Source organism: Schistocerca serialis, chromosome 10 (assembly GCF_023864345.2).
Source record: "Schistocerca serialis cubense isolate TAMUIC-IGC-003099 chromosome 10, iqSchSeri2.2, whole genome shotgun sequence".
NCBI classification, from domain to species: Eukaryota; Metazoa; Arthropoda; class Insecta; order Orthoptera; family Acrididae; genus Schistocerca; species Schistocerca serialis.
Genome location: NC_064647.1, coordinates 103,500,640 through 103,520,828, shown reverse-complemented (window position 1 = coordinate 103,520,828; position 20,189 = coordinate 103,500,640). Strand labels below are relative to the sequence as shown.

General features: G+C 40.3%; 1 protein-coding gene across 1 annotated transcript in view; it reads left to right on the top strand.

The window, feature by feature from the left end:
• The first annotated feature begins 12,474 nt into the window (after positions 1-12,474).
• The window catches only part of LOC126425072 (mRNA decay activator protein ZFP36L1), a 186,331-nt gene continuing 178,616 nt past the window's right edge, over positions 12,475-20,189 (top strand). The window contains exon 1 of the mRNA XM_050087984.1: positions 12,475-12,959. Coding sequence (XP_049943941.1) covers positions 12,897-12,959 — 63 coding nt within the window. The 5' untranslated portion in view covers positions 12,475-12,896. The remainder of the gene's footprint in view (positions 12,960-20,189) is intronic.

The window sequence follows — 20,189 nt, the reverse complement described above, 5'->3', positions numbered from 1 at the left end:
GAAGTGTAACTTAAATTCGTAGTGCTGATTACATCACCATTGTGCTAACTTGCAAAAGTTTAATCTTCAAGAATGGTTTATGAAACACATCTATAAAACTTTTGAATATCGCAGAATAACACCTAGGCCTCTTTGCATCCGAGCTTGGAATCATCACCACCTAGATTTTCGACGATTGAGCCATGAGTTCACAACGAGACCAGCGTGGCAGACACGAAAAGATGAGTGCCTAGTTTATCCATTATTTCATGAAATGACTATATTAACTGTGCTCTAATGACACCTGCCACATAATGTAACTGTGTTGTTGCCCGAAAATGCAATATTTAGCAGCGTGAGCAACACTACAATCATAATTAGTTTTTGACCTTTGTTGAGGTCAACCATTGAAACCATTGAAAATGATCCTAATTTATTGCAAAGAGTGATAACATGTGAGGAATCTTGGTTTTTCACTGGTGATCCATAAACTACGCGCCACTCCGAGCAGTGGAAGCTCGAATGAGTAAATCTAGATTGAAAGTGATAATGACTTTTGTTCTCTGTGGACCGCGGTGCCAAATATGTCCTCTAATGACAAGTGTACATAGTTACCATTACAGGTAGGTGATGTGTATGATATGTTATGAATATCACCCAGCTACACTGCTGTTTAATTGGTTTTTATTGCATAAATCACTCGCGATGAGTCCGTTTCGGCATTTTGCCGTCATCAGTTGTCCTGTAAGTACGTAGGTAATTGATGGTGTTAATATAATGATTTGTAACTGTGATCAGAAAAGTTACAATACGTTCTTTTGGTGTTTTTATCTTACATGTAATATCTTTGCTGCTATATCCTGTCTTTTTTTAGACTTATTTGTTTCTTCTTAAAACGTCGGAAACGTATATTTGACCTTAGCCAGTTTCTATATATGCTACTTTTCTCTAGACAGCTTGGATGACAGTGGATCAGCGATATTACATATCTGCGTAGTTACCATTGCAAGTAAGTGGTGTGTGGAAATTCGGTTGTTTTTATTATTTTTATAGCTTTGGTTCTAATAACGTTTCTGCCTGGATTTTTTTAGCTTTATTTGAGATATTTATGTTATATTTTTATTTTTTGTAATAATTTTGAAATTGTGTATGATTTTATGTCGTGTTATGTCTTGGTGTATATTCTTCCATAGTAAAAGGGCTAACAATATGAACAGTATACAACAAAGACATACCACAAAGAAAGCATCACAAGTCATAGACTATAGCAAAAGCATCACGACAAAATAAAAATATAACACAAAAATCTCAATTAAAACTAAAATATATTCCACGCAAAAATTATAGAAAGAAGCCTATAAAAATAATAAAAAAACAACCGAATTTCCACACATCACTTACTTGTAATGGTATCTGTGTAAACATGTAACATGACTGACGCACTGCATCCAAGCTGTCAAGAGAAAAACAGCATACATAAAGACCGACTAAAGTCAAATATACGTCTCCAACGTACATCTAAGGAGAAGCTAATAGGTCTAAAACTGAGCAGGACATTAGGCAGCAACGATATTGTCTGTTAAATAAAAACACCAAACGAATGTATTATAACTTTTCTGATCGTAGTTGCAGACTTTTATATTAAGACCATGACTCATTTATGTATTTACAGAGCACCTGATGATGGAAAAATGCCGTAAGGGCTCATCGAGAGTGATTTATAAATAAAAACCATTTAAATACCAATGTATCTGGCTGATATTCATACTAATCTTGCGATAATGAGCTTTTTCGCTACTCTTGGAATTGTGTACAAATTGTGGAAGAACAAGTCATGGGTTCTGCATCAACATAACCTACCGCCCCCCCCCCCCCCCATATTGTCTGTCAAGAGGTTTTTAGCAGCGTACAACATCTCAGTATCAGAACACCCACCTTATACTACCTGACCTATCACCATGCGACTTTTATCTATTCCAAGGTCAGACTTAACATTAAAAGGAATAAGATTTCAGTCCGTGGAAGCAGTGGAAGAAAAATCGGCACGCATCATCAACGAGCTCACAGAGGAAGACTTCGGCACTGTTTCCCTCAACGGAAAATTCACATGGAGCGTTGTAGGGTTACAGGAGGGGAGTGTATTGAGGGTGACAATAATTAAATATTTATGTTTTTGAAATAAAATGTTTTACAGCAATAGAACCATTATTTTATAGCCAGATGTCGTATTAACACATTGTTGCGCAATAAATAATCAGAGAAGGCACCTGTAGGATATGACTTTTACAACTTTGATGGCGACGGGACTAAAAGCCTAACGCTCCAAGAGGGCAGCTATTTCAGATGAACTGAGCAACCTTGTAGGCTGGTTACAGTAAATACCGAGACAGAATACCACTAGCGTAAGATCAATACAAGCTGTTGTATTGATTGCAGGCTTCTGGAGGTAGAAGGGACTAAGTAAGTTTCTGATAAGGAAGCTCTACTCGGGAAATGTACTGTTGGGATACTAAATAAATGTGAATATGTGTTCACTTTCAAATCTCCCGCTCTGCGGTACGGTACGTACTTATAGAGTTGAAGAACGCATGCATCGAGAACGCTTTGCCGGATCGCCTCTGTCCATCACAAAACACTTTTTGTCTGATTTCTGCAAGAAAGCCGGCCTTTGTGGCCGAGCGGTTCTAGGCGCTTCAGTCCGGAACCGCGCTGCTGCTACGGTCGCAGGTTCGAATCCTGCCTCGAGCATGGATGTGTGTGACGTCCTTAGGTTAGTTCGGTTGAAGTAGTTCTAAGTCTAGGGGACTGGTGATATCAGATGTTAAGTCCTATAGTGCTCAGAGCCATTTATCTGCGAGAAACTTGTAAGCGCTCAACTAGGAGGTTTGCCTGTGGTAGTCCCGGAAAAAGAGTTTGTGGGCTGTTGACTATGAATGCATGCGTCGCGCATACATCTTGTCCAACGAACATCTCGCTAGCCACATGGAGCACACAGTTCAGGAATAGTCTGTGTTTGTGTGTACCGTGAAGTCGGAGATATGACAGTCGTCCGATCTTAAAAACGGTACCGATCCGCAAATTGGTTCCTTATCAACACTTTATCCACTCTATAACTTCTAGAAGCCTATAATGGGAATTGTAAAACGCCCTACATTTGTTTAAATGCTGTTGTGTCGTCATTCTTGACTTTTAGATGATGTTGTACCTCAAAACATATTCGAATATTAAACAATTTAAGCACATCAACAAAAACATTGTAACATAGTGGAATCTAAATAACCTCCCCATAATAATCCTTGTTTTATGACACTTGGCAGATTCATGGTGTATCCTTTTTGTCTATTTTGTAAATAAACGCTGGAAATTAAATGAGTTTTAAAGGTGCGGTAAAGTGGTTGTTGTTGTTGTTGTTGTTGTTGTTGTGGTCTTCAGTCCTGAGACTGGTTTGATGCAGCTCTCCATGCTACTCTATCCTGTGCAAGCTTCTTCATCTCCCAGTACCTACTGCAGCCTACATCCTTCTGAATCTGCTTAGTGTATTCATCTATTGGTCTCCCTCTACGATTTTTACCCTCTACGCTGCCATACAATACTAAATTGGTGATCCCTCGACGTCTCAGAAGATGTCCTGCCAACCGATCCCTTCTTCTAGCCAAGTTGTGCCACAAGCTCCTCTTCTCCCCAATTCTATTCAATACCTCCTCATTAGTTATGTGATCTACCCATCCGATCTTCAGCATTCTTCTGTAGCACCACATTTCGAAAGTTTCTATTCTCTCCTTGTCCAAACTATTTATCGTCCATGTTTCACTTCCATACATGGCTACACTCCATACAAATACTTTCAGAAACGACTTCCTGACATTTAAATCTATACTCGATGTTAACGAATTTCTCTTCTTCAGAAACGCTTTCCTTGCCATTGCCAGCCTACATTTTATATCCTCTCTACTTTGACCATCATCAGTTATTTTGCTCCCCAAATAGCAAATCTCCTTTACGACTTTAAGTGTCTCATTTCCTAATCTAATTCCCTCAGCATCACCCGACTTAATTCGACTACATTTCATTATCCTCGTTTTGCTTTTGTTGATGTTCATCTTATACCCTCCTTTCAAGACACCATCTATTCCGTTCAGCTGCTCTTCCAAGTCCTTACAATGTCATCGGCGAACCTCAAAGTTTTTATTTCTTCGCCATGAATTTTAATACCTACTCCGAACTTTTCTTTTGTTTCCTTTATTGCTTGCTCAATATACAGATTGAATAACATCGGGGATAGGCAACAACCCTGTCTCACTCCCTTCCCGACCACTGCTTCCCTTTCATATCCCTAGTCTAAAAAAATGTCGACGGAAGAAGAACGGAAACCACATGTATGCTGAAGGTATATTACGGATATTATGTTTTAATTACTCGCGCTATAAACGGAATAATTTTTAACATCAGTGTCGAAATATTTCGACCCGTTGCACAATGCAGCGCAGACGCATGTTTGGTTTGTCGGGCGTTCACCCGCGCGGTCATCAGCGCCCGTACAATGTCCCAAATTTTACACAGTCCAGTTTTTTTACACAGTCCAATCTAGCCACTGACACTAATGATGATGATGATGAAGGTGATGATGAAATGACAAGGACAACACAAACACCCAGTCGCCGAGCATTAAAAAAAAATCCCTAACCCGTCCTGGAATCGATACCGGGACCCGGTGATCGCAAACGCATGAAAACGAAGATGCGAACTGAAAATGTAAAGGCACGTTCATCTCAGTGCACCATGTACACTATGAACGGAAGCGCTCATAGCGACCAGTAAGAGAAACAAAATAATCGATCGTCGAAAGCAAAGGAACTGAGAATATTATGGGTCTGGATGTTAATGTGACAAGAAACAATATATATGTTATAAGATATAAAAACCAATAATTATAATGAATCGTGTCAAATACTTTGTTAAAAGTTACCTGAAGTCCGATAAATTCAAATGGTTCAAATGGCTCTGAGCACTATGGGACTTAACATCTGTGGTCATCAGTCCTCTAGAACTTAGAACTACTTAAACCTAACTACCCTAAGCACATCACACACATCCATGCCCGAGGCAGGATTCGAACCTGCGACCGTAGCAGTCTCGCGGTTCCGGACTGAGCGCCTAGAACCGCTAGACCACAGCGGCCGGCTCCGATAAATTGTTACATCTGTCGTTGCAAGCAGTAACTATAATGTCTTTGTGGATGTAATGTAGTATTACAGTATATTTAAACACCTACCAAATATACCTAAACCTTGAAAATCATTTAAATCGTACAGTTATTTAATTCAAATGGTTCACATTACCACTTTTTCTATCAAACATCACTTAAATGGACTTGGCTACACTTTATCTATGAACGCTTCATCTGTCCCCTGCGTAGGGTTGCAAGATTTACTTAACAAAATTACCGAACATTTCCTGGCGAAAGGATTTGCTGAGCTGAAGGTGAATACAATAAAACACAAAGTAAACGAAAAAAAATTATTATTGCTACTTCCAGATTTCAATATATTTTTTTTTTTTACCTTCGATATTTTGGTAAAAGTCGGTGCATGTTACAAACTTCAAATTAAAAAGAATGCACAATTCTGCTTTTACTGGATCGACACTCAATTTCTTTTTATCGTCAGACCATAAATGATTCATGTGACTGAAGACTCTCCACATATGCACCGCTGCATAGAACCGCCATTATCATTCAACAATACTGTTACGTTCTCCGTTTAACAACGCTTTGCAGCAAAACGAGTTCGTGGACGTAGAAGCTTGACTTTTTAGTCGTTCCAAAATTTTATTTAATATACAGATCTCTTCGGATAAACTATCTAAATTAGCGATACGAACGTATGAAAGGAGTTCAAAAATTACCAAAGCATTCATATCTCGGTACCGATCGCCGAACTCGAGGCTGAAAGACCGAACAGTTCAGTTAAAAAAAAGAAATCGGAATCTGGCAACCTAGCGCCTGTGTCTTAGCAAAAAAATGTGTCTGCGAATTGCTAAGGGACCAAACTGTTAAAGTCATCGGTCCCTAGTCTTACACACTACTTAAACTAACTTAGACGAACTTACGCTAAGGACAACACAACACCCATACCCGAGGGAGGACTTGAACCTTCGACGGGGGCAGCCGTGTGTCGTAGCACCCGCATTGCGTCAGTATGATGGTATGAGCAGACTTGTAGAAGAACTGGTTACATTTAAACCGCTGGTATTCGAAGCTGTCGATATTATGTACCTGTTACAAAATATTCGTTACTCGTTACTTTCGTTATTAATCGCGCCTGACCTCTTACATGACGTTGCCCGTTTGCTGTGACTTGCTGATGGACAATACACGAGAACCACGCCATATTTGATTACATGGTTAGGTGTCGTTTTTGTATTGAAGTCTGAGTGCAGAAAAAAATAGCGGTTTTATAAGCGCCAGTGCATTAACCATCCATCGGAAACGAGTCGTTTGTTACGATTTGTTGAAATAAAACGTGGTGCAACAGAAGAATGCTGAAGATCATACGAGTACCTGATTAAAGGGATTTATTTTGTAAGCACTCCACCTAAACTAATTAAGCAATAAACTAATAACCTGGTACCGATTCTAATTAGGAAAATAATAAATTTTACCCGTGTGGAGTTGCTAGTCTCCCATTGGGCGCCTCCCCAGGTGGTGGATAGGGGAATGCTCACCAGATATGGAGGGTACCGGGGAAATAAAATACCCGTGGTGGACCAAAACTAGCAACTACTGCCTTGTAGTTTAGGTATTGGATTACCAAAGGCTAAAGGAAGAAAACCTTGAGCAAAAATTACCTGGTCCTCCAGGTTGGGGGTTAATGCGATGGGCCAACTCCCCATTCATTGGAAAAACCTCACTGGTTAAAAAGCCTATAAGATTACAGCAGGACGGATATAATAGGAGACGAAAAAGGCTAAGAAAACGGACTGTCTTAATTGGTGTATGGAATATACAAGGATTACAAAATAAAGTAGGAGAAGTGATTAAAGAAATGGAGGCTAGAAATCAAGATATTATTATACTCCCAGAAACTAAGAAAAAAGGACGAGGTATTGAACGAATAGGATCATATACACATTTCTATAGTGGTGTCCCAAAAAATCAAAGAGCAAAAGGGGGGATATCGATATTGATGAAAAACAAATTCAAAAAATGGTCACAAACTGGGAACCTATTGATGAAAATCTGATTAAAATTTATATTGATATTCATGGATACAAAATTACTATTATAGGAGTATATGGAATAAGCAAAGATGAACCAATTTGTAAAAGGGATGATTTCTATAATAATTTAAATGGAATCATAGAGGATATCGGGAAAACCAGGGAGATTATTATTGCAGGGGATTTTAACAGTAGAACTGGAAGTAAAATTGGAAATAAAATTATAGGACCATTTGGAGAAAATGTTATAAATGATAATGGTAATAGACTTATTGATATCTGTGAACAAAATTCATTGAAAATATTACATGGCTTTTATCAACATAAAGAAATACATAAATACACATGGCATAAAGATACATTGAATCAAAAATCAATAATAGACTATATTATAATTAAACAGCAAACGAGGATAAAAATACATGACATAAGAGTATATAGAGGGGTAACTCTTAGCGATCATTATTTGGTAAATTCCAAATTTTTATTCCCCTTCAGAGGAAAAAGCACTGAAGAAAATCGAAATTGTCCTATAGAAAATATACAAACAGAAATCAAAATTCCTAAATATAATCTGAATAGTTTTGAGAATGAAAGTACAATATTTTTATATCAAAAGAGATTAGATGAAAAACTGGTAGAAACAGAGTTTGATAATACAGAAGATCAATATCATTATATTGTAAATAAACTACATGAAGCCGCCAAGGAAGCTTTAGGAGAAACAGAAGAATCACGTACAAACCATCCATTATACTACTGGAATGAAGAAATTAAAAAGGAAGTGAAATTAAAGAAAGAAAAATATTTAAAATGATTAAATACCAGAAATCTTCAAGATAAAATAGAGCTTAATGCACAACAAGCGAAAATCCGGAAAAAGGTTGCAGAAGCAAAAAACAAAGTTTGGGAACAGTCATGTCAAAAAATTGAATCCTATATTGGTGGTAAAAGAAACACAGAAGCATGGAAAACTATAAAAAATTTAAGAAGGAATTCCAAAGAAACAACACATATTAAATATATTACTCATGACTCTTGGGAAAAATATTTTAAAAGTTTATTAACAGAAAACAGGGAAGAATACTTGGGAAACCCTGAATATAATGAAATGATAGATCTACAAGCAGAGAATTACATCCGTTTGAAAATAGAGACAGTAAAAACTGCAATAAAATCTTTAAAGAATGGAAGGGCTACAGGCATTGGAGGTATTCCTGCAGAATTATTAAAATTAGGAACAAAGAAATTACTGGAATTGTTAAGAAACCTTTTCGAAAGATGTTTAAATGGGGAAGATGTCCCAAATGATTTGAAAGCAGGATATATTTCAGTGATACATAGAAAAGGAGCGAAAGATGAGTGTAAAAATTATAGGGGAATAACAATGACCAATACCTTCAGTAGATTATATGGAAGAATTATTAAATATTTGTTAGAACAAGAATACAAAGAAAAGGAGGCTGAAGAACAAGCAGGTTTTAAAACTGGAAGATCAACAATTGATCATATCTTTTGCCTACAACAAATTATTGAAAAAAAAATGGTTCGGGCACAACCTATACATTTAGTATTCATAGATATAGAAAAAGCCTATGATAGTGTGCCTTTATCCAGTTTATGGAAAGCTTTAATATCAATAGGAATAAATCCAAGAATAATTAAAGCAATTCAAAAGTTATATAAAAATTCTATTTCAAAAATAAAAATTGGTAAATATCTATCACATGGATTCCAAGTCACAAAAGGATTACGTCAAGGATGTAGCATCTCACCTACATTGTATAAAATATATACAGAAGTAACTTTACAGAATTGGAAGAAAAAATGTCACGCTATGGGAATACCAATAAATGATAGAACAATATACTCGTTACAATTTGCAGATGACCAACTGATTATAGCCCAAGACTATGAGGACATAGAGTATATGACCAGAAAATTGATTCAAGAATATAAAAAATCAGGTCTAAATGTAAACATGAATAAAACAAAGTACATGGTAATTGGTGGAGTGAATGGAGACTTAATATTAGAAGAAGGGATGGGAACAATAACAGCTACTGAGGAATATAAATATTTAGGTGTGAAAATTACAAATGATGGAAAACAGGACAAAGAAATTAGATCAAGAATAAATTCTGGAAAGACGACAATCTCTTTATTGCATGGAATTCTCTGGGACAAACACATAACAACTGATAACAAAATAAGGATTTTTAAAACAATAGTTAGGAGCTTTATTACATATGGTTCAGAAGTGTGGACAACAAAATGGCAACTGAAATCAAAATTATTAGCCACAGAAATGGATTTCTGGAGACGTTCAGCAAGAATATCAAGACGAGAAAGAATAAGAAATGAAGTAATCAGAGACAAGATGAAATGTAAAAATTCAATTATTGATTTCATCGAGCACAAACAACTTAAATGGTATGGACACATCAGACGAATGGAACAGGAAAGGCTACCAAAATGCATAATCGACTGGATACCAATTGGAAGAAGAAAAAGGGGACGACCACCTGATACGTGGATGCAGGGAGATCAGTCAGCAATGAGGAAGAACAACATTCCTGAAGATTTATGGACAAATAGAGAAGAGTGGAGAACAATAATTAGTGACTTACTGTAATCTAGAATAGGTGCTGGAAAAATGTACTCACATTGTAAATCCATAATAATAACAATAATAATAAATTTATGGCACAACTTGACTGAAATGAGGGATCGGCTGATAGGACATCCTGTAGCGTGGGTGTGCGGACATTTGCCACGCCGGACATTTGCCACGATTTTAGCTGCTCCGAAGGGTTGGGTCTCTTGTCTCCCCCTCCCCCCCCCCCCCCTCCTCCTCCACACTCGCCGCCCGACCCGCAGTAAAGGTACTTACTGAGCCTTTCTGCTGGTTTACTTAACATGGGACCAGAATCTCTTTGGATTTTCCGCCACATTTCTAGAGAGAGTTTCGTTGTGGAAACGTGAATCATTTGTGATCTGACGATAAAAAGAAATTGAGTGTCGATGCAGCAAAACTTGGAGATTTAGCATTCGTCTAAATTATACGTGCCTTTTTCGGTGCTCCTGCAGCAGCTTTGTGTCGTGTTTTGTGTACCACGGGGGATCAGTTCCGTCTCTTATTAATTTATTTGGTATGAATCTCTCGAGTGCTGTTGATACTACTTCTTTGAACTTAAGCCACATATGGTCTTCACTTACATAGTTTGGAAGGATTGGAGACTGCCTCTTAGAAAGACGTCAACTGAATTTTTTGCTGCTTTTATAAATAGATATATTTCGCGTTTAGTTTTGGTGAATTTTTTTGTTACGGAATTGAGCCTCGCTACGACTGAGTGTTCACTAATCCCTGTATCCGTCGTGATGCTCACGATTATTTACGGCTAAGAGGTCAAGTGTGTTTTCGTAACCATTTACAATGTGAATGGCCTCGTGAACTAACTGTTCCAAATAATTTTAAAAAAGGCATTTAGAACACTTACGAAAGTTGTTTTCTATCAACAATGGGGTCTGAAAATGTATTTTTGTCAACATACGGAAGGTAGATGGAAGTCACTGCCAACTATAATTCTGTGAGTAGGGTACCTATTTGAGATGAGACTCAAGTTTTCTTTGAACTGTTCACTAACTGTTTCTTCTGAGGCCGGGGTCGGTAAAAGGAGCCAGTTATTAATTTATTCCGGTTGTCGAATATAAACTCTGCCCATGCTAAGTCACAGGAACTATCTGCTTCAATGTCCCTTGTGAGCTGGAACACACATTACATTATTTTTCCTTAAGTTGTGCTTCTTGTTTCTGTTGTAGTGATGATCATTGCAATTACAGCTCTTCCCTCCAAAACCTAGGATGATTTCTCTGTGACCCTGTAAATACCAGAGCTAAACAATGTAGAACAAAAACATACAAGCATAGCATTCTGTATTACTTCATTCCCTTATTTCTAAAATTTTAAAATTGTACGTCGACTTTAGATGACATGTCAATCATAGATGTTCTTATCGCTGTTTATGAACGTACTTTCAGTCATGTTTTGAAGATTGTCCCGCTACAGTTCATTAACTAACGTTTCGCCGCAAGGGATATCGGATTTTAGAGAGTAAATTAATATGGAGTATGTCGTTCTTCTTTTCGAACATTCACATACCCATTTCTTCTTTGCTTATTGTCTTTTGGGCATGCAGTTGTAATAATTAAAGTAGGCACAAATTCATTGATCGAAAAGAAATGATTAGCATACATTCGCATTCTCTTTACATCGTTCCTTTCTTGTTGAAAGGAAGCTACCGTACAGACAGAGGGATCTGTAGTTATACTTGGCAGAACTAATTACATACTGACATAACTGTCGGTATTGCTTTCGTTTCCCAAAAGTAATAAATATGTAGATTTCGGAAAAGAAGCTCTGTATTTCGCCAAGATGTCGAAGAAGAAGGTTCCTTATGTACTGGTTGTGTCGAGTAAGATGTGGAGACGGCGGTTTGAAAGTGGACAGAAGAAGTACGAGGAAGGGCGTCCCTTACCTGAGGGATCGCTACTCAAGCTACCTGGCGTGGCAGATGTCCGGCATTCGTAGCGTGACGTAATGCTGCAAAAGAAGGGGTGGGGGAATTGTAGGGAAAGACCAAGGGATTAATACAGTAAGAAGGTTCAACTGGATGTAGGTTGCAATAGATATCCGACGATGAAGAGGAGGTTTACACTGGACAGAGTAGCGTAGAGAGCTGCATCAAACCGGATTGGAGACCACAAGACAAGACGCTTGTAATATGAAGTTTTAGGGAGTACATCGAGTCTCTTAGAATATTCGTTAATCAGTAACGAGTACATACGATCTGCAACAAGCCTAGCTGTGAGATCTTTAAAACGTGCTGACAAGGGGGAAAGAAAGGATGAGTGTCACTGTAATCGTGACCGTCGGCTTCTTCTTAGTTGCAGCGAACGTGTGAACGTGCTGTCCTGCCACAGAGCCGACTTCTCGCCACGCCACCGCCGTTCGCCCGTCTTCCCAGTCGCCGGAGGAAGTTTGCCGTAGCCGAGCGCAGCGCCCGCGCACCACGGCGCACGAAAGCAAAACAAGTCAACAGCGACGCACCAACAATGCCCTCCGACAGTCCTTGACTGCCGGGGTCGTGACGTCACGCCGCCGCTCCCTCCCCTGGCGCCCTTGCCCGCGCCGCGCCGCGCCGACTGGCTCCACCCCCTTTCGAGTGCGGCGGCGCGCGCATGCGCCGTGCGCCGCTCATGACGTCCGGGCGCGCGCTCCCGTGCGGCGTCAGTTGGGCGGTAAGAGAGTCGCCGAGTGCTAGCGTGCGAAGTCCGATCCTGCCCATCCCCGCAAGTGGCGAAGGCAACACAGAAAGTCGCTAGAGGCGCGCCGAGTGAGATTCCAAGTGCTGTTCCGTGGCGGACTCCCCCTCACCTGCTCACCCTCTCGCAAAAAGTGTCGATTCCGGCCTCGTAGCGTGCTGCGTTCCCGCGGTACGCGCAAGTGTTTATATTTTTTTTACCCGGTGCACCGACACATCCTCCCATAGAACAGGGGTGTTTTTGTTTCCGTATTTTATTTTTTTTTTGTTTCCCACTTCACCCTCCCTCCCCCCTATTCCTCAGTTTTGTGAGTGCAGCTGGTTTTTTTTTTTCTACGATAGTCGTCCGTTCCGAGGGAATTATTTCGCTCCGCAATGTCTGCAGCAGTGATGAATGCCGGAGCAAGCGTCTTCGACTTTGGTGATTTCCATTATAAGGTGAGTACAGAGTTTCACAAACACTTTTCCCTTCTTTTAATCCTTTTTTAGCCGGTGTTCAATAGTTCCCGCCCCGTAACGATCCGGTGAGAGACAGCGCGCGTCGTTTTTAGAAAGGTGAAAGTTCGGACGCGCTGTGTGGGTAGCCCCGAGAGACAGAGAGAGCGAGCTCAAGTCAGTCAGAGAGAGAGTTTCTTGTCATAGTAACCTCTTCCCTCGCGCCGGCGAAGGATTCGTGGGAAGTGGAGCGAATAAGAGTAAATACTTTCCCACCCCCGTCATTCTGGAAACTTATTGTTCGTTGTCGCGTTTCCAGGTTGTTTTTTTTTCCGTTCGACGATGTCTTGCTGCTGGGTTGGTAATATGCCACCTTAGTTTCACATTCTACTCCCATCAGTTTTGTGTTTACGATGTTGCCAGATGCAATTTATAACTTCCAAATTGTATGTCGTGCTCTCCATCGTTTTCGGCGAAGAATCCTGTTTGTTGGTCCTTAGCTGATAGTTTGTGTTCGGGGAGAAAAAGTCTTGTGAACCGTGTCCATGCTAGGTTCTAGCTCTAAAACTTGGATGTAAACATGAATGGGCCTGTGAATTTCGCTAAGACTCCGTATAAGTGTAAACTGCCGAACTACTCTTTCCGAAGCAAATATTTTTTTCTATTGCGGAAACACGTGTGAGTCCAATGATAGCAATGTTAGTACTAGCTTGTAACAAATGTTAGGGATATAAAATACGAAGATCAGTTGTAAGTAAAACAGATGACAGGCAGAATTTGTTTCATTGGTGGGAAACAAGTGGAATGCAATCTCCATAAAGGAGTGTTTTGTAAACAATTGTGTGAACCATCTTACAATATCAAGTGTGTATGACCCATGCCATATAAACGGGGATACTAAACGTGTACAAAGGGCAGCAAGTATGTTCACATGTTTGACACGCGTTAAGCGTCACAAAGATGCTGAATAAATTTGGCACACGATTCGAGACTGACTCCTGTTGTCTCGCGAAGGCGTTATGCTACTGCATACTCGTCGCATCGTCCTGGTAGTTATCGCGAAGACAAAATTAGATTGATTAAATCGCACGTAGAGATATTAGTCAATCTCTCTGTCCACGGATAACAAGAAAAATGGAGTAGGAGCAATCCCAAATAAATGTTACAATGGGAAGTCCCATCCCCCATTCACTTCATTAGTTTTCGGGATATGGAAGTACATAGGAAGATGTTAACGTTGATGTACGAAACTAGCAATAGACAATACGCAACCTGCGGCGGTGCATATGTACATTATGATAGGCGCTTCCCTCGTTTCTTGGTAGAATATTTTATACTTTAAGAATAAAAACACATGCAGTTTTTACTTTATGAATGAAAACACACACAACCCTAGTGTAATGTTCCCTTTTTGTTTCCTTCCGGAGAGCACGGTTTTTTGTCCGTTGTTAGGCTATTCGCTTCTTGCAAGAAACTTGAAAGGACGTGTTTGCAGCTGCAAGAGTCTCGCCCCTATTTGCTAAGAGCATTGTTGTGGGTGTTCTTTGGAACAATCTTAGCCAAGTAGTAGTTACCCTGGATGAGTTTTGCGTTTTTTCCCGATACCAGGTAGGCCAGTTAGGATGAAGTTTTCCAGCGGCTATTATATCATTGTTGGAAACGTCTTATAGCTGACTTACTAGTGTAAGCAGTTGTGCCTTAGTTTTCGTCGTATCGTACCAGATAAATGAACGTTACTCCTTTGCTGCTGTCATTAAGACATGTTCCAGCTTGTGGGCACATTGGCCACCTATATCTCTTGCTTTTTAATGGAGTTGACCCATCGTCTTGCCATGGGCTAGATTAAAAATATTTTTTCCATAGTGTTTGGCGCCAGTTTGTTTAGGTAGGGTGATAAAAGTACTGCTTGAAAGATTTGTATGTTATGTTGTCATTCTATGGATAAGTTTTTCATGAAGGCCTTGAATGGTGGTTCAGTCCATGCTTATGACTTCTATACTTCCAGTAAAGAAGTTACATGGCAAAAATTTATAGCTAATCAAGCGCGACAGAAGCCTGCTTATCAAAGTGTTTGCGGAATGGTGCATCATTTTTGAAGTAAACGTGCTGCAGCATCGAGGTGTAATGCTTATTCAGTGCCGTTCAATGACGTATTTAGCATTTTGCGAAAGAAAACCTTGTGCCTAGTAGGCACAGGCTGTGCAGCCTACAGCCTTTTTCGGGCAATAATTACGCTTACAGCTGTAAGGAAGTTAATGAAGCGACTTTATTGTATAGCATTATTGGCCCTGAGACCCCGTCAGGTGCATCGCTTTTTACTTGGCGCCTATTATGCGTTTTGTCTGTCGACGAATATGAGATGAAATCATTAGTCCAACATAAACACCCAGTCTCCAAGCGGAGAAATTGGCCGAGCCATCCAACAGTCGAACCCGGGACCTTGCGATGTGGAGCCTGCGACACCGACGACGAGCTGTGGACAACGAAGTTAATTAAAACTTTGATTCTTGCCTATTCAACATATTAATACTAATTTAATGCACCATAAAGCATAATACTTAACTAATTTCCTGATAATAGTGCCGGAGGATTAACCATGTGTAGACCGGACGAAGCTAGTAGCAAAAAAAGTTTTTCCTTAAACATCTTGCAGCTTTTAAAAATTGCTCGTTTACTTCGTCGCCACAGACAACAAAACGGTAATCCTGGTGTTGCAACTGCTGTTATTGTTTAGTCTGCAACCTTTCAGCGATGCAACTTCGGTAGGCGTAGGAGGGTTCGAACCAAGGTACCGTAGAATTAGTGCCGGTCTGGCTCAGTCATTTGGCCCAGCGTATGCCAACGTCGTCGGAAGAGTCTTGCTAGTTGTCCGATAGGAGTTTAAATCGAATAGTCCGCTGCCACACATTTACCAGCTCATAGCAGTTGTCGTCAGATTGTTTGTAAATAAGGAAGTGGCAGTCTACTAGGTGTTCTGAGTGCATTGTGGGTAGCGAAACTGTGGATCGTTTCTTTGGTTCAGGAACTGCAGAGATTTCTCAGAATGTTAGAAATTTGTCTTGCTTTTGCCTTGGGCGTACGCGACGGCATCTCTTGGGCAACCTGTTGAGTTCGTGATCGCCGGAGATGAAAGTGTCAGAAAAGCTGTCTGGGGTCGTGGCTGAAATTTCGCTCCATCTGATCAACCTTTCGTAAAAGAGCGCAATCTCTGTCGCAGGTTCCTCTCATTTTGTGGTGTTTGCCGGCGAAGTCCTTAGGAGCAGTGGAATGCAAGGCGGGTAAAGAGGTGAAGGATGAAGTGTACATTTGGTGGCAGGACACTGCCTTCACCAATGTTTACCCGATTCCAACGCCAGAGGCGCAAACGACTTCGCTCTCTGAGGTTCACGACGCTACGTGAAAGACAGTCTAGGAGTTTTTAAGATGTCAAATCATGAAAACAGCAGAACTTGGGATAACTGGTAGGAAAGAGAACGATAGGTTGCATTACTTCAGTCACTCCTATACTCCAGCGCGGTTTGTTTTACAGAAGTGTGTACGATAGATAGTCCCCACTTGCACAGAAGCTAACTTTATGTTATTAATTAACTATTAACGTGAGACTATCTACGAGCTCTCATAAAGAGTTCGGAGGTGCAAACGTCCTTTATTGTAGTGTTTAGGCTGCAGCCCTGTAGTAGATAGCCGGCCGGTTTGGCCGAGCGGTTCTAGGCGCTGCAGTGTGGAACCGCGCGACCACTACGGTCGCAGGTTCGAATCCTGCCTCGGGCATGGATGTGTGTGATGTCATGGGTTAGTTATGTTTAAGTAGTTCTAAGTTCTAGGGGGCTGGTGACCTCAGAAGTTAAGTCCCATAGTGCTCAGAGCCATTTGGACCATTTTTGCAGTAGATATCCGATTTAAAAAGAAAATTCAACCGCATGTCTTTCAGCATTAAATATGCTCGTTAAACTTCTAATAATTTTTCTGTTTGTGCATTTTTAAGTAGTTCCGGTGAAGACAAATTATCATCTAATTTTGGTAGCTTCTGAATCTTCGGTATTTTTTTCCTTCTAATTCTAAAGTTCTTCGCCATTTTGAACTGCGTTGTTTAAACGTTTTGGGCTCTATATTCGTGTTTGTATTGAGCGTGTTTCATTGCCGACGTTGTGCAGCGCATAATGTATTCTTCGCGGAAAGCCACGCTACCTTTGGAGGGAAACGTCAGCGGGAAAATTGATAGAAAAATGTAGTGGCGAGTTTTTACGTAGATAATTTGGCTGTCCAAAATATTGATATGTAACAACGAGAGAGAGAGTTTCTACATATGAACATTTTTATTTATTTCCTTTGTCGTACTTACGTTTGTACTGCGAATGCTGTTAAAAGGACGCCCATAGCCAGTGGCAGAGGGGGGGGGGGGGGTGGAGGCGCCGCCACTGCCCCTCCCACTACCACCTCTCAGTGCGGGAAAACTTTAGTATAGGTAGGCCTTTCTCTTTCAAGAGAATTATTGTATATTAACTCCATATTACGCAGATTTTTAACAGGGTCGGAACTGGGACTTTTTTATGGCTTTATGTCGCCCTCCAAAATATCAAAAGTACTCTACAACCATAGGTCTGGCACCCCCGCCCCCGACACAAATTATCGTGTGTGTGCACTTAGGTTTGACGTTTTTTTTAGCACTGTTCACGTCCAAGGCGTGCTACTTTTTTGTGATAGCTTGCAACGTCAGTGAGTTTGGTGTGTCACATTTATGTGATTGGTCTTCGTGTCTGCGCGTTCTTATCGTAATATCTCGACCGAGATCTTACCTAACGTGATTTGGAGCTAGTTCTAAACGATTTTGTATCCATAGTTACTGCTATACGTCAATGGAAATGCTTTGTACGAGGTTGTGCACTATCCCACCACGGAAGTCAGAGCTTGTCTGGAATTATTTCAAAAGTAGACACAAGTCCTTGTGGTGCTATGTAGTGGGTGTAAGGTCGTTTATAAAGCAAATGCTGTGTATCCACGAATATGGCCTAGCTGCCAAGAAACAAGTTCTAGAGTCAGAGGTAATTCATAAAGACCATGACGTTTCTGTGCCCGTACAACGTGATTTGAGGTTTAGCCTGGCGAATGCGCCCAACACTGCCTAAACAGCCCAATAGCGTTTCTATAGCCTCGTAACTTGTTTTTGTTCGGAGTCGGACTTGAAATCCGTGTAGTGACTTATCATTTTTACAGGCATTTAAAGCGCCCTTTGTTCCTCTGCTAAATGCCATGCTACCGTGGGTCATATTCGACGCTAAACTCTAGTTCATCCTGTAGGTGAAGTGACGAACCATTTCTAGTGAAACGCCGCGGCATTAAAACCGTCTGTCCGTTTGCGGGATTCGTTTCGTAATTCGTCCCACATCGATACGGAGTTTAATAGAAATTTGTAGCGTAAATATAGACGTACAATATACGGGAGATATGTTTTTATGAGCGTAGGACAGGTGGTAGATTGTAGCCTTGGTGACGGGAACCATCCTGGCATTTACTGGAAATGATCTAGGAAAACCAAAATAATGAGATGATGAGTCCAATAGGAGAGCAAGACATTACTATCGTCCATTATTGATCGACATTTGATCTTGGTACGTGATTTTTTTTGTGAAAGCATTACATTATTACGCATTGTGATGTGTCATTGTTTCTATTATTAATCCCTAATCTTTCTTTTGTAATTAATATTTGTGTATTATGCGTTAATTAGTGTGTGCCTTAGTCGCATTTTTAAGTACAGTTCAATAATTTTTTTCACCTCCCCAGGATATTGATTATGCAGTTTTATTCCGTGATAGAAAATACTTATTTGAGTTTTGTTTATTCCTTCTTGATAAATTAAAGTCGCAACATGCAAAATAAAAATTTAACCCTGTACGGTTTGTTTCCACCTTACATGCATACTAATCTTATAACTATTGAGGTGGGCATTCCAGTGTAACCTCAGTGATCATCTGATGGTGGATTGTTGCCGTGTTACGACATTTATAACCGACAATTCGCTTCCATTCAGTACGGTAGAGGAGGCCATTGTCGTATATTGTAAACAGTAATCTGCCGCTGCAGTTCAGTGCATATATGACTAGTGATGGACCAACGAACATGTCTACAGACTGACGTACGGATATGTGCGCTCCCGCTATGTAACAGCGCCTCCAGTGTATTGATAGTAAGACGGCGACATACATATGTCGGCTCTAGGTTGACATGGCCTTATAGCTACAACATCTTTACTTTATAATGGCCTAAGGCCTAAATTGCAATTGTGAAATAAACTTTTAGTCACATGCGTAAACATGTATTTTATGAAATTAGTTGGTTTGCTCATTAGTATTTGTGATATCCAGTACACCTTCCCCTGCTCCTACAGGAGTGATATTCTATAATCGTGTTAAATGAGTCCTATTTCATTCGGAGGTAGAGCAGAGAGGTGGTTTCAGTGCCACATGTATGCCGTGATATCACATTCGTCTGTTACGGGAGACGAGACGCGAACAACTGATAAAGCTCTGCTGTATGGTGGAGCACAACGGGTGGGCAAATGAAATACAGGTACGCGATTACCCTCATTGTCTTTGTTTCTTGCTATCTTAAGAACTTATCTGGCAATCGTTCTTGGTTTTTTGATAGTTTAATAATAAGCCAAATGAGAGGTGAGCTTTTGTTTAGAATTTAGTTGTCCGAGGGAGTTAACGTTCTTACAATTCTGTTGAAGGCTTTGATCGCACTTCCTCTATATTGGCGACGCAATCGCTATTTTTTATTTGCTAGTACGTAGGAGCTAGAACTATTATTTATTGAGCGAAAGACTGGATTACGATATCGCCATCGTTTCACAAATACAGAGAATATAAGAATGATTTACCGCTATCGTTTCTACGAGTGTTTCGAATTTTTGTGGTTGTGTGTAGTCCGAAGGTTTTGGCGTAACTCTTCCCCTCCCCCCCCCCCCCCCAACCTCCATTCCACCGTCTGTCCAGTTAATGTAAGAGAAAGGTTGGTTTAGACAGTACGGTGCTGGACTAGGGTTGGTCGTTCTTGATGTACTCACACACACTTCTGTACGGACTTCAGCCAGAGATATCGGAGGTTCTTCTATTACCTCACATTCCCAAAAGGGGGGGGGGGTACTGTGTGCCCATCTTTGGAAAATGTTGTGATCTAGTGAATTACTGTATACTTCAAAATTTTGAGTATGTACTTACTTACTTTTTT